Raw genomic sequence first — 15,489 nt, forward strand, 5'->3', positions numbered from 1 at the left:
GAGGCATAAGTCTTTAAAAACATAAAATAGTTGCAAAACATAAGGGAGTAAACTATCTTCCATGTCCATTGCCAGCAGGAAAAGCAGTGATAGGTTTATACCAGGGAATAGCTAAGTCAAGTTAGTGTAGTGAACACCTTTGAACTGTAAAGAACAGTGAGGCACTGAACAAGAGGAAGTATCAGAGGAAATGTTAGGAATCTGTCACTGGAAATCTTTGAGAACAGGTTAGACAAACATCTGTCAGGAATAACGTAGATACAGCAGATATGACTGACACTAAAGGGATTAGCCCATCCCTTAACTCCATTCCTGCTCTGTATTTATTGGAACCTCTGGAAAAAATATTCTAAGACTACCTGAAGGTTTTCTAAATCATAGCTGTGAGGATCATCTGTGTTTTGAACCAATCCAAGTGAGTCACTGTTGGAATGTTAGAAAAGACAGCAGTGATGGCACTGGCTGCCACCTCTGTACCTGTGGTCTCAAAAGGAATCCCATTTACAGTAGCATATCTGCAAATCTCTTAAAAATAAGTTTCATATTACCTCTGTGTTGTGAGTACTACTTTTGCATTGGAACTCTAAGGAAAAAAAAAAAAAAGTAAAACTACTCCATCAAGACAAATAGGACAGTGGGGAATGGATGCCCTTCCAGTTCCAATAAAAAAGAAAAATCTTGTGTGGCTTATTATGATACAATAGAAGATTTGTTTTATTTACCAGATGAATAGACAACATGAATAATGATCTGTTCATCAGTAAAACAGGAAAAAATAGCAGAAGAAAAACTTCTTTTGAAGTGTTTACTGACTTAGCAGTCTGACAGCCTTATCTCACTTCCTCAGCCATGCTTTGCGAATCAGCAGCAGTGACAGTTTCCAGCCATTCCCACATGAAAGCCAGTGGAAAGGGTGATGAGGGATTTCCGCTCCGTGACCTCGCCTTGCAGTGGGACAGTCACCACACTGCCTCTGGCATTCTTTCTATGAAGCACTGCAGTGACAGCTGAAGTTGCTTTCCAGAAGTCATCTCATCACCTGACAGCATCCAATACCTTAACATTCCTTAGCACAGGCAACAAAATACCTTGAATTTCCTACTTTTCTGAGTTTTCCAAGCTGGTGGCAATGGCAAATTATCTTGGAGTTACCTCAGCAGTGTCTTTCATCTGGGTTATGACGTTCCTGGCTCAAAATTACTTTGTAACAGGTATGTAAAGTTCCACTTTCTAAAGTCTTGAAAAAGTAGCTGGATTTACAAACAAAAATGTGGGGAAGGAGCGTGTGTAAAAAATGTGTTTCTGGCAGAGGAAGCCAGAGGGCTTTGAGAATACAGTGCAACAAAAACTGGCATGTAGGGAAACTTTCATTGTTGGTCTAATTTAATTACTGAAAATGCTGAAGCCTGAATCTAAATGCCACAGAACTGCTTATTTTAAAGATCTGGTATTGCATTTAGGATTAAGTTCAGATCTATTGAAATGTAACTTTATTTTGTATCATTTTAAATACCAGAGCAAAATATGACACCAGTTCTCTTTCAAATTCCATTATTTACTTGACAGAATCCATCCTTACTGCAGTAGCTGCTGGGATTTCTGCAGAAGCACAATGCACACCAGAACCTTCCAGATGGTTCTCTGTTTTCCAAGGACTTAATGCTTGTTCTATTTCTGTTAAAGAACATATACAGTTATTGCAGACAATTGATTTTCTCACCTACTGAAAGACTTCTGGACTGAATGAATTAGATGTTCAAGTCCTATTGAAATTCCACAGGACTGGAGTACCTAACAACAGCAGTGTCCTCCAGCAAAACCAACACTGTACAATTTCCACTGGGGAAAAGGAGAGCTTGAGGAAGTCCCAAGGACCTTCCTTGGGACACCTTCTCATGCACCCTCATGGCTCCAAGAGCTCCAGTTAACCTCAGTGCTGATCCCCAGCTGTGTTTTGGAGCTGTTTTATGGTAGTGATTTACTGTCTGGGCTTTTTCCCTCCTGTAGTGATTTGCTGTCTGGGCTTCACATATGGACTCTGGATGTAGGCTGCAGGTAGCCTTATCTCCAGGATAGACTTCAGGCATGCATAGAACCATCTCCTGCTTTTCCCAAATGGATTTTATGGATGTCTGACTCATTGTCTTGCTCTCTGGGTGGCAGTGAAACCCACCACCATCCCCACTGTGGTGCTGTTAAGGTGCTGTGGGACTGTGCCTGTCACCCTTTGCTCCTGGCCCCCTTCCTTGTGGAGCAGCCTCATGCTTGCTGCTCCCTGACACCAGCAGCCAAAGGGAACTCTAATAAATTAGAGTGAAGGTTAGACACAAGGCAAAGAGAAAAACAACAGCTCCCCCTCAAAAAAAAAAAAAAACTCGAAAAACAAAACAAACAAAAAATAACCCAAAAAAAACAACAAAAACAACAACAACCAAAAAACCCCAAAAAAAAAAAAAAAAAAACCAGAAAGGGAACTAATACATAATACATAACAAGGTCAACATCCACAGCTTACAAAAACTAAAAACTGAACAATTTTCTTCCTGTTCTATGGCAACTTTGTCATACTGTCATTCTTCTGTCTAGGTCTTCTCACTTATTTCTATAAACCAGATTTTTTAACCCAAGACCAAAATACTGAGTAGAACGTGCCAGTCCTAGGTTACCTAAATAGAGCAGAGCTTAAAGTATAACTATGTTCAGCTTGTGGACCACAAAGGATAATGTACTTCTAAAGGATTAGTCTGCTCCTGCACAAACTCAGCCATCTTTAGATCAGTGTTCAGAGATGATTTAATGAGCTATGAAGAGACTTGAAAAGGCTACTGTTCTCTTTTTGGATTCCTTCCTCACAGTATGAAATTCATAACTTTTACAAAATGTATCATTAAATCAATGTTTTGAGTTAAAAGGCCTAGCAAATTCTAAGATACAATTTTGGTCCATATCCTAGAGTCACTTATCTTATAATTTGCAACCTAAGTTTTTGGCACTGGATTTCTATATTATGCTGTGTATCTAACTTGCAATACACATGTGAAAATATTTGTCCTGTAATTGAATGATTAATGAGAGTAGCAGTTCACAAGTACCTAGGTAATTTTTTAAAAGTTGATTAAATTCCTTTGCTCAGATTTATTTGAAATTTTTTAAGTTGGTCATTGAGAAGCTTCCTTTCTCAACATCACATTTTTTAAAAGTTGTGTTGGCTCAAATCTGAAGATAGGAAAATAATAGATTAAATAAAGCAGACTTGAAGTCCTTGCTAACAGCATGCACAGCTTCACTGAGCACCAGGGCTTCTCTGCATCCCCCTGCAATGTGTTTGGGCTTGACTTACATTCAGGTCAGGGCTGGATGCAGCCATAATTTGTCTGAGGGGACTGCTCAAGGGTTCAGTGGCTTTCCCTCTCTGCTGAGATAGAGCCACCTGATTAAAATGCAGCTCTTCCAAATATTTAAACTAAATGTAAGGACACCAGAGATGCATCATTTTCCAAAAGCCATTTCCAGCCCCACCACATCCAGTGGAAGCAGGAGCTAAAAGCCTGTCTGGTTTCTTAGCACTCCACACAAGCTTAGTCATCTTTTACCCCTTCTCATTGCAAGAGTGGCTTGGCTGCCGGTTCTATCTTTTCATTCATAAAATTCAGTTTAACTTGTCTTGTTAAGAACTCATGGGGTGGATTTGGAGGCATCACTTCATCCTGCCTTGAGAGTTTATGGACTGCCTGCATTCTGAAGCACGGATTTTGTGAAATACACATTAGTGCACACACCTAGTGAATACAGTCTGACAAACATATTGAGCAGGGATGTAACACCTGCGACTGGTGGTTATCTGACATGTCTGTAATCAAATGCTGAAATGTTTCATTTGACAGGGCAATTACTGTATGTAACTCCAAAATAATATTTTTTTTCCCCAGTAAATGTTCCCAGTAAAATATGGAGGCAAAATAGTAATACCCTTTCTCCTTATTTGTGCCAAATTCTGAATTTTGTCCTATGCCCTTAACACAGATGAGAAAGAAGAGCAGGTGTAATCTGAGCTATGCACTTGCTGGTGCAGGTGTCACAAAGACTGTGCCAGCTGTGGCTATTTAGAAAGCTGGATGAACTGCCTGGGAAAGTGTTACATTCTGCCTATCTTCTCTTTTCCTGCTGCCTCCCAAACGCAGTAAATGGAAAACTTGATAGTGGCTGAGGGAGGGAAGCATCGCGCAAAGCTAGGGGGAAAAAAAGAGTTTAGGAGGAATAAGGAACATCAGAAATTATAAAGTAGTTTTATTTCCTTATTGGTATATTAATTCCATGAAAAGTTATGTATAATTCCTTTGCTTTTATATACCTTACCATCTTGATAAGAAGGGTGTCATAACAGAATCAATGCCTTGGTGCAACAGCTGGCTTGAATTCATTAAAAAAAAAAAAAGAGAAAAAAGGCTGCATATGCATTTAGTCTAAGGACAGTCAAGCCTCTTGAAATCTCAGACTATTGTGTTTAAAAAATACATTCTATTTTTAAAATGTCTTTTATGCTAGAAATTAGTTTTCTGCTATCCTCAAGCTAGAAATTTAAAAAAGTATTCAATTCAGTTGATCTAAAATTCTTCATGAGGAATGAATTTTAATATTAAAATACTAACCTTGACTATTTTATGGCTTAATTACAGGTTCCATTAATTCACCTTGCAGGATCAAGGGCATAGGAATTTATCTTGATCAGAAAGCCAATTTTTCAGAAGCAAGTAATGGATGTAATCAATTCAACCTGGAGTTGGCAAGTAAAATACAAGTTGAAGAGGCTTTGAAACATGGCTTTGAAACATGCAAGTATGTGCCATCAGTTATTGGCCCACTACCTTTAGTGAACACCTTCACACACAGCTGAGGCTGGTGATAAATCTCATACTAAAAGCACTGATCCTTTTTATTGCAGCTATGGATGGGTGAAAGATGGATTTGCTGTTATTCCACGGATAACATCCAACCAGAAATGTGGTCAGGGAAAAACTGGAATAGTACAATGGAATGTTGGCAAGGATAAAAAATTTCATCTCTACTGCTTCAATTCCTCAGGTATGTAAGCATGACAACTGCATTTTCTTTTTGTTTTGGATTATATTAGATTTTTTAAATCTGCATGAAAAAATCATAAAAGTGAGTAATTTCCTATAATTTGTTGATCCTCCCCCCGCAGTCTTAAACATTGTCCAGCTGTTCTTAGCTCAGAAGATTCCAAGAAATGCAAAAGGTGAATTCAGTTAATCCCAGTTAACAATGTGGTGCTGACATTAAAGCTCTTGAGGAAGAGTTGCTTTTCCCATTACTTAATGTTGATGCAATGCTTTTAATATGTTTTTATTATTTTGGTATGATTATTTTAAAAAGAGTGACTTAATCTTTAATCAGGGTGTCTGTGTGTGATGTGTCTGCTTTTGCAAAAAGGCTAAGAGTGAGTTACTTAATGAAAATTAGAATTTTTTTTTTTTATAAAGGGAGGTCTATCCATTAAGTCAAATCAAATTACAAGCCAGAACTTCAAGAGACCATAAAGTTAATTAGATTCCTAATCAGTAAAATCCAACAGTTCTTTTTAATTTGCATCACCCTAAGTGTTAAAAGACCTGCCCTTCTCCTCACTGGCTATTTACAGACTGAAGTTCAACAGTAGAATTTGGGCCTTGATATAAGTTAGATCTCAGCACAATAGGTCAATATTGTTTCTTAATGGCTTCTACTAAAAATAAGTAACTAGAGATGTGTTTGTACTTGTGTCCCATCTCTATGGTTATTACATGACAAATATTTCAATAATTAGACCAAAAAAAGGATAATATAATTATTTAGAATCAGTTCCTAGACTTGGCCAATGAATTTTAGATAACAAGAGCAAAAGGATATGTAAAAAATCCTGAAAATTTTCAGGAGCACTGTGGGAACAAGGGCTGGAAAGCAGGAGAAAGATGGAGATGCAAAGATGTAAAGACTGAGACTCTGCCTGGTGACTGTGAACATTGGAGTCTCCAAAGAGACTGAGGATAAAGCTGCAGAGAGAAGGCCTATGCCACATTCACTGCACGAAATGTGTGTTATTCTGCATCAAAAGTGTTGGGTAGATTGGGTGATGCTAAAGAGGTAGCAAATAACTCCAAATTATTTGCTTTGTTTTGCTTTAATTAAAAAAATCAACTATATACAGTTAGAGTGTGTGAAAAAAGTCAAGTTTGCTCAATGATTAGAAAACCATTAAATGTATACTTCACATTAGGATGATTCTGCACTCCTTTTTCTTAATTTCCAAACTGTTGCCTGTTCTAGGCATTTCTTTCCATTTCATTCCGAAGTATTTGTCAGAAGCTCATTTTGTCAGTTTTCTTGTGCCAAAAAAACTTGCCAAAAGCTCTTGAAAAACCATAGTGGGAAAAGTGTCAAGTCCCTGCCCTTTGGCATTTCATTCTGTAAAGGTGACTGCGTCATCAGACTTCCCATGGGGATTCACTTGGAAAACAGCACATACATCGTTTCCCTGGTATTTATGTTAACTTGGTTGTTACTTTAGTGAAATTGTTGTAGCTTTGCATAATATAGAATTTCACTAGCAAAGTAGAATTTTCACATTTTCACAGGAGCCTGAATCAGAACTCAGCTTTTCCAATTCCATATAAAACTTCACTTGCACCTACATTTTTATACAGACAACGTCCACTTCTATTAAATGACTAAATTTTTGGAAATTACTTATTTTTCTTCAAACATGAAGTTTTTTGCTTCCCATTCTCTCCTCCCCACTTACAATCAAATCTCTTTATTATCTCACACTGGTGCCTTTTTTGGGCTACATTATGTTACAGGAGATCAAATTAATTTTCCAAATATCAACAGTACATGCATATATTTTGAACATATATATAATATAATTGAAATACTTTTTAACATTGAATCTGCAGTTAAGCTGCTCCCTGCTCTGTGGGATGTTATACTGTTGGGTTTTATGTGCAGTATTACTCTAAGTAGTTTTCATGAGGGATATAGTCTGGTATGGAATCATAAAATGTGTATCACAGTTGCTCAAAGGAGTGTGTGTGAGTACTGATAAAAGCTGTATAATCTAAGTTGTAACCACATGTTTGAAATAGGATATATTTGCCTGGTTTGGGTAAAGCTTTTTTGAATAAAAAATTAAAAATTTCTAGAAAGGAAAGACTGAGGAACAACTTCAATAGATGTGTGTGCACTAAGTGCAAAGCTGGCATTCAACACAAATTTTACGTATTTCTTTTCCCTGCTGCAGATGTTCAGATTAATTCATGTCAACCAGACCCAACTACAACCACATTTCCTTTATCAACTGCATCAAGGGACTTAGCTGCATATTCAGCCTCTGATTTGACTGAGAACATCACAACAGTGCCCAGTGAGACTGTGACTGAGTCAGAACAATTCCTGAAAAAGAGATTCCGTGTCGTATGTGTGACTGAAACGCTCTTACCAACAGAGGGGCCCACCACACCAATGCCAGAGGAGCACTCACCCACTGACTCTCCCAGGCACACTCCCCACCTGGCCTTTAAGAATGATGCTGTTGTTTTTGGAGGTAAAAACAAGGCCTTATGTGGTAGTTATTTAATGAAAAGAGATAATTATGTAGAAGTCAGTAATCAAACTGTTCACTGCTATTTTTGTTTGCTGCTCCAGTGTCCATTTTGATAAAGCTGAATCTGAAGGCAGAATAGGAGTGTTTTGGTTTTGCAGAACAAGGCTTATAGGGCAGAGGATTTAAAAATAGCTTTTAAGAAGAACTAAGATCTGATTTTATATTTTATGATAAATTTTAATATGAAATGGTGCAAGTTCATTCTGGTTAATGTGATTTGGGGTAAAAAATTTTTGGAAAAAATCTTGGCAAACACTCTCAGTGTACTGGAAAACTCACCAGGGTCTTAAAACTAAAAGAAGCCAAGGAAGTTTGAAGAAAAATTGTTCTTGATATACAAGGTGTAAGTAAGCAATCCTAATGCACAGCAGTGGAGAAACAGACCAAATATGAGGAAAAGCATGCTAACTGTAAGAACAGTTACTAACAAGAGTCTGTTCTTCAAGCAGGTTGTAAAAACCCTCCAATGAGGAGATTAGATAAATATCTGTCAGGGATTGCCCAAATACCAGTTTTAGGCTATCCTGAAATAAATGAGCAGGAGTAACTCACCTTTTGATCTTCCTAATATTCTATTCTTCAGTTCATGTGTATGTACTGTTATAATAGGTTGGTTTTAGAAGAATCCAGACTTTTGCTCTTAAGCCTTCAGAACATCAGCTTTAAGTACATAAATAAAAACACTGTGCTTATATCTCTAGGTATCCCCACGACACTTCTTGTACTGGCAATCATCTTCTTCATTATTTCTGTTGTTCTAGCAGTCTGTTATATCAAAAAGTAAGTTGCCTTTTTTTCTCTCTCTCTCTCTCTCTCTCTCTCTCTCTCTCTTGGAGTGGATTAACTCCTAGAGTGCAATCACTGAATATTTAAAATATATACTAAAGAGGAGAGTAGTAATGATGATGACATGATAGTGTTGCACTGTTGTTGCTGTTGCCACTCCCTGCTTTAGAAAAGGAATACAAAAGATATTGCCTACTTTTAATTGGTCAATCATGCCTAGTGTGAAACATTTCCAATTGTGTCAAAATAGCAACACTGAAATGTGTACCTGTTGTTATGCAGTTCTATCCTTTTTTTTCTTCTGTGTCACACTCAAGGTGAAAGTTTTTATTATTGCACTATGATTTTGCTCAGAAAAAAAAAATTGTTGAACTCGTTTGTCAAAGTTAGACTTCAATGCAGTACATTAATACATTAAATGCTACTAAAAAGTGTGCAGTTCTCACACCCCAGCCCAGACAGCTTTATCATTGTGTACCACAAATCCTGAATATACATTGTCTATTTTTTAAAAAAATACCAAAATATTTCTTTAGATAACACACTGCTGGAAAAAGCACAATGATCTAGCATGCCACTATCCTCTGAGAGACTTCTGCTTGAGTATGGTAATTTAATTCTAGTTGTTTAAGTGGTACTACCAAACTATGTCAGTATTTCTACTTTACTATCTTTTTTTCTTTTAAAAGGTACAAGAAAACCTTACCATTTTTAAACAAGAATCAGCAAAAAGAAACAGTTGTAACTACTGCTCTGAAAGAGACAAAATCAAATGACCAAACACCTGAGAAGGAAACGCAGAATAATGGAAATAAGGTAGAAGAGTGTAAAGCTAAGCCTGAGGCCACAGTAAAATGTCTAGAAGCAGAAGTTTAAAGGGAAGAATGTACAGTTCTTGATGGAAGTATAAAATAAAGCACACAGAACTTAGTAGTGCTTTTAAACATAAGTGATTGTAAATACTCATATTTTCTTTAACATATGAAACCTTGGTTTTTCAATAATTACATCTTTGGCAACAAATATTCTTGCAGAAGAACATGGCATCTTATTTACTTGAAATAAATTCTACAAATCCATTTTACAGCTCATTTTTAATTTTTAATAAAGAAGCAATTAGAAATATGTTATTAACAACATGCACTACATTAGCTATTTGCATGGACTTCAGATCAATATATAAAATAAGGTTTTTTTATCTGGCTGGAGGATGCCTGCTAGCCTAATGCCTAAAATAAAATGCTGACACTGTAGTTCTTTCTCATGTAGATTAGCTTATTTCCACTCAGTAGTTCCATGCTGCTTTAAAAATGTCTGTTTACAAACAGAAGAAACAGTTCTGTTTACAAGGGAGTAAAAACTCAAAGGATTAAGCCACTGTCATTCAAATGCCCAAAGAAGGGTAAAAAGATGCTGATGTGTATGTATATAGATATACACAGCAATGAATAACTTAGATACCTTTGTTGTATCATAATTTACTCTTTTATTTATTGAAACCATTATCATTCTTCCACATGAGATATTTGACAGAGGGGGACAAAAAAATCCTTGAACAAGACTTATAATGGAGATCTTTTGTGTGTATTTAAGTGTAGCTTTTATAGTAAAGGTCTCAGGTGATATGGGATGTCTATGGTGCTCCCTAAAAAATAAACTATGGTGGATCTGTTTGTCTGGACAATTTATTCTCACGAAAACTGTCTCATGGTAAAAATAATTAATATAATCATAATGTTACTGAAGTACTTAGTTGTTATAACAACACTAGCAGTTTATCAAATATTTTCCTGAATAAAGAATTTTGATAATTTCCCTTTATATTTGAAGGAGGTTGTTATGCCAAAGAAAGATTTTTTTTTTTCTCCATCAGCTTTAAAAACATAGTTTTAGATTATAATAATAATAATTTTTTTAAATAGCAATAGAACTGGTCACCTATATTGTGTTTTCAACAGTGTAGGATACTGGATTATGAACTTGGATATTTTTCATTCACATAAATTTTAAAATGCCCAGTGTTTATACATTCTACTGGCAATGATTTATAGTGTATTTCTAGCATTATACTTAAGAGATTCCCTGGGTTGTTTTTTGTTTTCTCTTCTTGCCTTCGTTTTTTTGGTTTTTTTTTTTTTTGCTAGTTCAGAAATGTTTTATGGCTCCAAGTGTTTCAGTACAGCTCTAAGAACTGCTCATTTCAGATGTCCATCAGCAGAATTTTAGCAGAAAAATGTGCAACAGAGGACAACACTAGACACAGCTTTCCCAGCCAGTTAAGTAATTCCTCTCCTTGCAAAACATCACACTAATACCTTGTGTCCTGAATGGAAGTGCTCTGTGAGGAGCAGACAGCACAAGAAAGGCCACCAGGAAGTGCCACAGCCACCAGTCATGAAGGTGCCAGAGTAGCAAACAGATCTAAGGGCACAGGCAAGCATAGTGGATTCCAGGTAGTTTAGGAAATTTTTTAAATCTCCCTTCTGCCTCTCTTTTCCAAGTTTTAGAGATTAGAAATTAAACTGTTTCTCTATTCCCTACAGCCAAGAGATAATTATAATGTTGCTTCTGTTTCAGAGCTAAATAAGGGTGCTTTTTTCCCCTGAAGTGTTTACTTACTAAAAAAAAAAAAAAAATCCTGTTTTAATAAGATATTGCCTTAACCTCTAAGTGTCTTATTTTATCATGTACCTTAAAAACTCAGCATTCATCCTGACACTCCCACTGCTGCCTGACCAATGCACATGTTTTGATCTGCCCCTCCATTTCACTACACAATTCATGCCAACACCACAAGGGCTAAAGGAGCTGTTACACTGCTGTGTATGGTATAAAGGCAGCTCTAAGTACTGATCAACAAGGACTCTATTTGATATTGTCTCTATGTAGTTAGCACAACTTGGTCACCTTGGAATTGGAAAGTACAAAACATTCCTGCTCATTGTTTAATGGAATTGCAAGGGATGCACTACTACAATGCAAACAGGAAACATTTAAGTATCTAGACAAAAAGCGTCAAACACCAAACCCTTAACTAGAGGTAGCAGAAACTTAAGAGAAATTCTTCATTATGTTTCTGATTTTTCTCAAGTGTTGTGCCTTTTTTTTTTTTAATGAGACCTTCTCAACAGCTCTGAAGCTTCTTGATGTACCAGAGCTGCTCAAGTACCTTGGACAAATAACTCATCCCACTGAACAGGGGAGCACAGTCTGTACTTGTCACTTGATGCTAACACCACTCAGATTCCCACACTGAGGCTGCAGATGTTTGCTGACCTTAGGCAAAAGGGGTGCTTGGCCTGCAGGAAATCCAGCAAGGTTTCCAGTCCAGCCCAATCCCTGTCTGGCATAGAGGGATGCCTTTGGTGTGGGAAGTACGTGTGTCCATGTGTGAACAGAAGCAGGCAGGAAGGGGAAGTACTACTCCTTTTCTCCTCTTAAAATTAAGGGGAAAAGAAAAAAAGTAGAATTAAATATTGCAGCATCAGGATATGGATGACCCAGAGGATGTTCTAGGATGTCTGTTTCTCAATGGCTTGTTGTCGTTTATGGGTATTGGGTTTTTGTGTGAAAAGGTCAATGAGCATTGACCTTTGCCACTCACATCCACCACCCATATCCTCCCTGCAGACCGGTATTTGCACCAGCAGCTGTGGCCTGGGATGATCCCACTGAGCCAGGCACTCAGCATCATTTAAATCACTGTTTAAGAGAGCTCATAGTAACAAGTGAAGGCACTGTGAATCCTGGGCATTGCAGCACTGAGTGGGCATCTGCTGAGGGTTCAGCAAGGTGAAAAGTGATCCCATTTTTGTCAGCCCAGTTATTACAGAGTGTTTCTTAAACAAGCCAGCTCTATACAGCACTTCTGCTGTGTGTCAGAATGGATAATAGTGTGGCCAGCAGGAGCAGGGCAGGGATTGTCCCTCTTTACTGAGCACTGGTGAGGCCACACTTCGACTGCTGTGACCTGTTCTGAGCCCCTTAGGAAGGACATTGAGGGGCTGGAGTGAGCCCAGAGAAGAGCAGTGAGCTGGGGAAGGCTCGGGAGCAAAATTATCATGATGAGGGAGTTGGGGGTGTTTAGCCTGGGGAAAAGGAGGCTCAGGGATGACCTTATCAAGCTCTAGAACTGCCTGAAAGGAAGCTGTGACCAGGAGGGGGCCGGTTTCTTCTAGGAAAGCAGCGACAGGATGAGAGGACACAGGCTGTGCCGGGGGGGGTTCAGGTTCGACGGCAGCAGGAATTTCTTCATAGAAAGGTTGATCAGACATCCAAATGGGCTGCCCAGGGAGACGGTGGAGTCACCGTCCCTGCAGGTGTTTAAGGAATGACTGGATGTGTCACTCAGTGCCATGGTCTAATTGATAGGGTGGTGTTCGGTCACAGGTTGGACTCGATGATACCTGAGTTCGTTTCCAACCTAACCGATCCTGTGACTCTGTGGTGTCCCGGCGGGGCAACGCCACCGCCGGCTGCCCTGCGTGCAGCGGCCTCACAGGCGGGGCCGTGAGGGAGGGAAGGACGCCGGGCGGAGAGCGGCGGAGAGCGGCGCAGGGGCCGCCCGGGCCGCGCTCCCGCCGCGCGTCCGCCGTGTCCCGGCAACGCCGCCGGCCGCGCGCTTGCGTCACCCCCGCGCGCCGCCGCCGAGCGCGCGCCTGCGCGGCGCGGGGGAGCGGCCGCGGCGCTGCGGGGCCCGTGAGGCGGCGGCGGCTCCTCCGCGGGACGTGCCGGGATGCGGTGAGCGGGGCGGGCGGGACCCGCCCCCCGCCGCCCCTCGGCACCGAGCGCCAGGCCCGGCCCGGGGGAAGCCGGCGGGTGCGGGCAGGGCCGGGTGGGGGGAGCGGGCGGGGCGGCCGTGACGCAGCCGGGCTGAGCGCGGCCCGTCCCGGGGCGGGCCCGGGCCATGAGGGGCTGTGTCCGGGCCGTCCGCGCCGCTCGGGCCGCCTCGTGGGTCTGAGGGTGGCGCAGGGTGTGTGGGGTCTTGAAGGGTGAACAATAGGGATCATTTCATAGAGTGCCTTGTTGGAAGGGACTTACAGGGATCACAGTCCAGTTCCTGGCCCTGCACAGGGCACCCCAAGAGTCACTCCATGTGCCTGAGTGTTGTCCAAACGCTTCTTGAACTCTCTCAGGCTTGGTGCACTGACCACTGCCCTGGAGACACTGTTCCGGTGCTCGACCACCCTCGGAGTGCAACATTTCCCGATATCCAGTTTTGCAGACACCCTTGCAGGTGTTTCTCCCCAAACTTTTCAGTGCTGGGATTTGGGTGCTGAGCTCGCAGGCCCGCAGGAGGCACGGTGCTCCCGGAGAAGCTCGGGGGAGCACAAGCCCGGGAGATCCGGGAGGAGTGTCTGGAAGGTGACAGGTTCTGCTGTTGCTGTGTGGGCTGGGCGTGTGCTCACCAGGCACTCCTGGAGAGCGGGGCAGGAGGAGCCTTATCGGGAAAGGAGAAAAGTGGCCGGAGGGGGAGCGTATCTGTGTGGGAGGAGAAATTGGTCACAATTCCGGCCATAAATTGGAAGCTTACTGTGGTGAAATTGCATAGTACTTCAGTATGCTCTGACAGGAGGTGGCTTGGTGTGCTGTGTTTTCCTCGCACCGTGGTGAGATCTCAGCAGCTGTAAATTTTGTTCTGGGCGGGGTTAAGCCCAAGTGCTGCTACCGCTACCTACAGGGCAAAATGCTGCTTTCTCTGTGATGCCTCCCATCAGGAGTTTGTAACGCAATTCCTGTCAAATGGCTCCATGTGTGAGTTTAGGTGGATGTTCTGTAGTTCCCTTGCCCTCCCACACCTCTCTCTGTACAAGTCTCAGAAGGGCCTGACACAACTGGTTTGCTTGACAAACAGTGAACTCAGCAAAGAGGCATTTTGGGGGAAGTCAAATGCAGGGGTACCGTGGGGAGTAAGTAGATAAATACTCGGAGGGTGTGGCATTAATCCTTCGGCAGACTTTTGGGGGAAAAGATTTGGGTGTGAAGGAAAGATGAAGTAAATTGGAGTTGGAGACATTTGAGCAAGTCAGTTCTGTAATACGGCCTGAAGCTGAGTGTTCTGTGTGGATAGGGAGGTCTCTAAATTGGTTTATACTGACATGGATTCCTTGGATTACCAGTTTCAGAATGCTGTGGGAGTTCTTTTAATCTACCAATGTAAGTTTGATGTAAGAAAGGTAATTCCTGATGCGATGTCTGTGTATAAACAGACATTGATGTGCTTCTGTGCAGACATTCTGATATTCACACACACAAATATTTAGAATAAACAAAGATTGTCATAAATTACCATTGTCATCTTAAGATTTCTTTTTCCATTCCATTGGATGTATTTATATATGTCGGTGTTGAAGCTGAATCTGTGGGGAAAGTTATCTCAATTTAATATAAGTATTGCTGTAAGCAAAATAGTACATTTTTAGTAAGATTATCATGCCCTATTCCAGATCTTTGAAGTGTTCTGCATTATTTCTGATCTAACTATTCAGATTGTGTTACTTGTAGAACAATTACTATAGGCTATAAGAAAGTGAGGGAGTAGCCATTCACAGACACACAAATGTAACTCTCAAATATTTTTGGCAGAGACTCTACAAGTGAATGAGAACTTCTCTCTGCACAACTGAGGTGAAGAGCTTCACCATGGGTCAACAGATTTCAAACCACACACAAACTGTAATTAACAAGTTGCCAGAAAAAGTAGCAAAGCATGCCTCTTTGGTTCAAGAAAGTGGTTTCCTAACCTATGAAGAGTTTCTGGGAAGAGTAGCTGAACTCAATGATATGTAAGCCTTACTTTGGTTTCTTTTTTTTTTTTCTTTTTTTTTTTTTTTTTTTGTTGTGTGTTTTACAGAGACCTTTTATACAATATATTATTGTGTGCTGGCTAAGCCAGAACTGGCCTGATGGTTTTGAAATGTATCCTTCATTTCTTTATGTCTTAATAATAGTTGTAATTACACTTCAAAATCAGGCCTTTCTCCTCCTGAAATTCACTTCTCTCTAGTACTCTTCTTCCAGCAAGTGCTGCTCTCTCTTAAAAG

The 15,489-nt window shown here is 40.4% G+C and overlaps 2 protein-coding genes across 13 annotated transcripts in view; both read left to right on the top strand.

The window, feature by feature from the left end:
- The first annotated feature begins 999 nt into the window (after positions 1 to 999).
- LYVE1 (lymphatic vessel endothelial hyaluronan receptor 1) lies at positions 1,000 to 10,069 on the top strand. Its single transcript, XM_021529511.3, has 6 exons — positions 1,000 to 1,211; positions 4,677 to 4,836; positions 4,943 to 5,082; positions 7,298 to 7,600; positions 8,362 to 8,440; positions 9,136 to 10,069. Exons 1-6 carry the CDS (start codon positions 1,130 to 1,132, stop codon positions 9,320 to 9,322), a joined length of 951 nt encoding a protein of 316 aa, XP_021385186.3. The 5' UTR covers positions 1,000 to 1,129; the 3' UTR covers positions 9,323 to 10,069.
- A 3,025-nt stretch (positions 10,070 to 13,094) lies between these two features.
- RNF141 (ring finger protein 141) overlaps positions 13,095 to 15,489 on the top strand; it is an 81,643-nt gene continuing 79,248 nt past the window's right edge. For 6 of the 12 annotated variants that reach the window (XM_021529467.3, XM_085580078.1, XM_085580080.1 and 3 more), the window contains exons 1-2: positions 13,095 to 13,186; positions 15,032 to 15,231. In XM_021529467.3, the coding sequence (XP_021385142.3) occupies positions 15,047 to 15,231 (185 nt within the window). In that variant the 5' untranslated portion in view covers positions 13,095 to 13,186; positions 15,032 to 15,046. Of the gene's footprint in view, positions 13,265 to 13,336; positions 14,603 to 15,031; positions 15,232 to 15,489 lie in introns of those variants that run through there. The other 6 variants (XM_085580087.1, XM_085580084.1, XM_085580085.1 and 3 more) reach the window with 6 other exon arrangements.

The sequence above is a fragment of the Lonchura striata genome, chromosome 5 (assembly GCF_050655825.1).
Source record: "Lonchura striata isolate lonStrDom1 chromosome 5, ASM5065582v1, whole genome shotgun sequence".
In the NCBI taxonomy this organism is placed as follows: domain Eukaryota; kingdom Metazoa; phylum Chordata; class Aves; order Passeriformes; family Estrildidae; genus Lonchura; species Lonchura striata.

Excerpts from the sequence above, each read along its gene's own strand:
- LYVE1 (XM_021529511.3), top strand. The coding sequence starts at position 1,130 with ATGGCAAATTATCTTGGAGTTACCTCAGCAGTGTCTTTCATCTGGGTT. Across the intron at positions 7,601-8,361 it reads TGATGCTGTTGTTTTTGGAG|GTATCCCCACGACACTTCTT; the intron begins GTAAAAACAAGG and ends TTATATCTCTAG. Across the intron at positions 8,441-9,135 it reads GCAGTCTGTTATATCAAAAA|GTACAAGAAAACCTTACCAT; the intron begins GTAAGTTGCCTT and ends TTCTTTTAAAAG.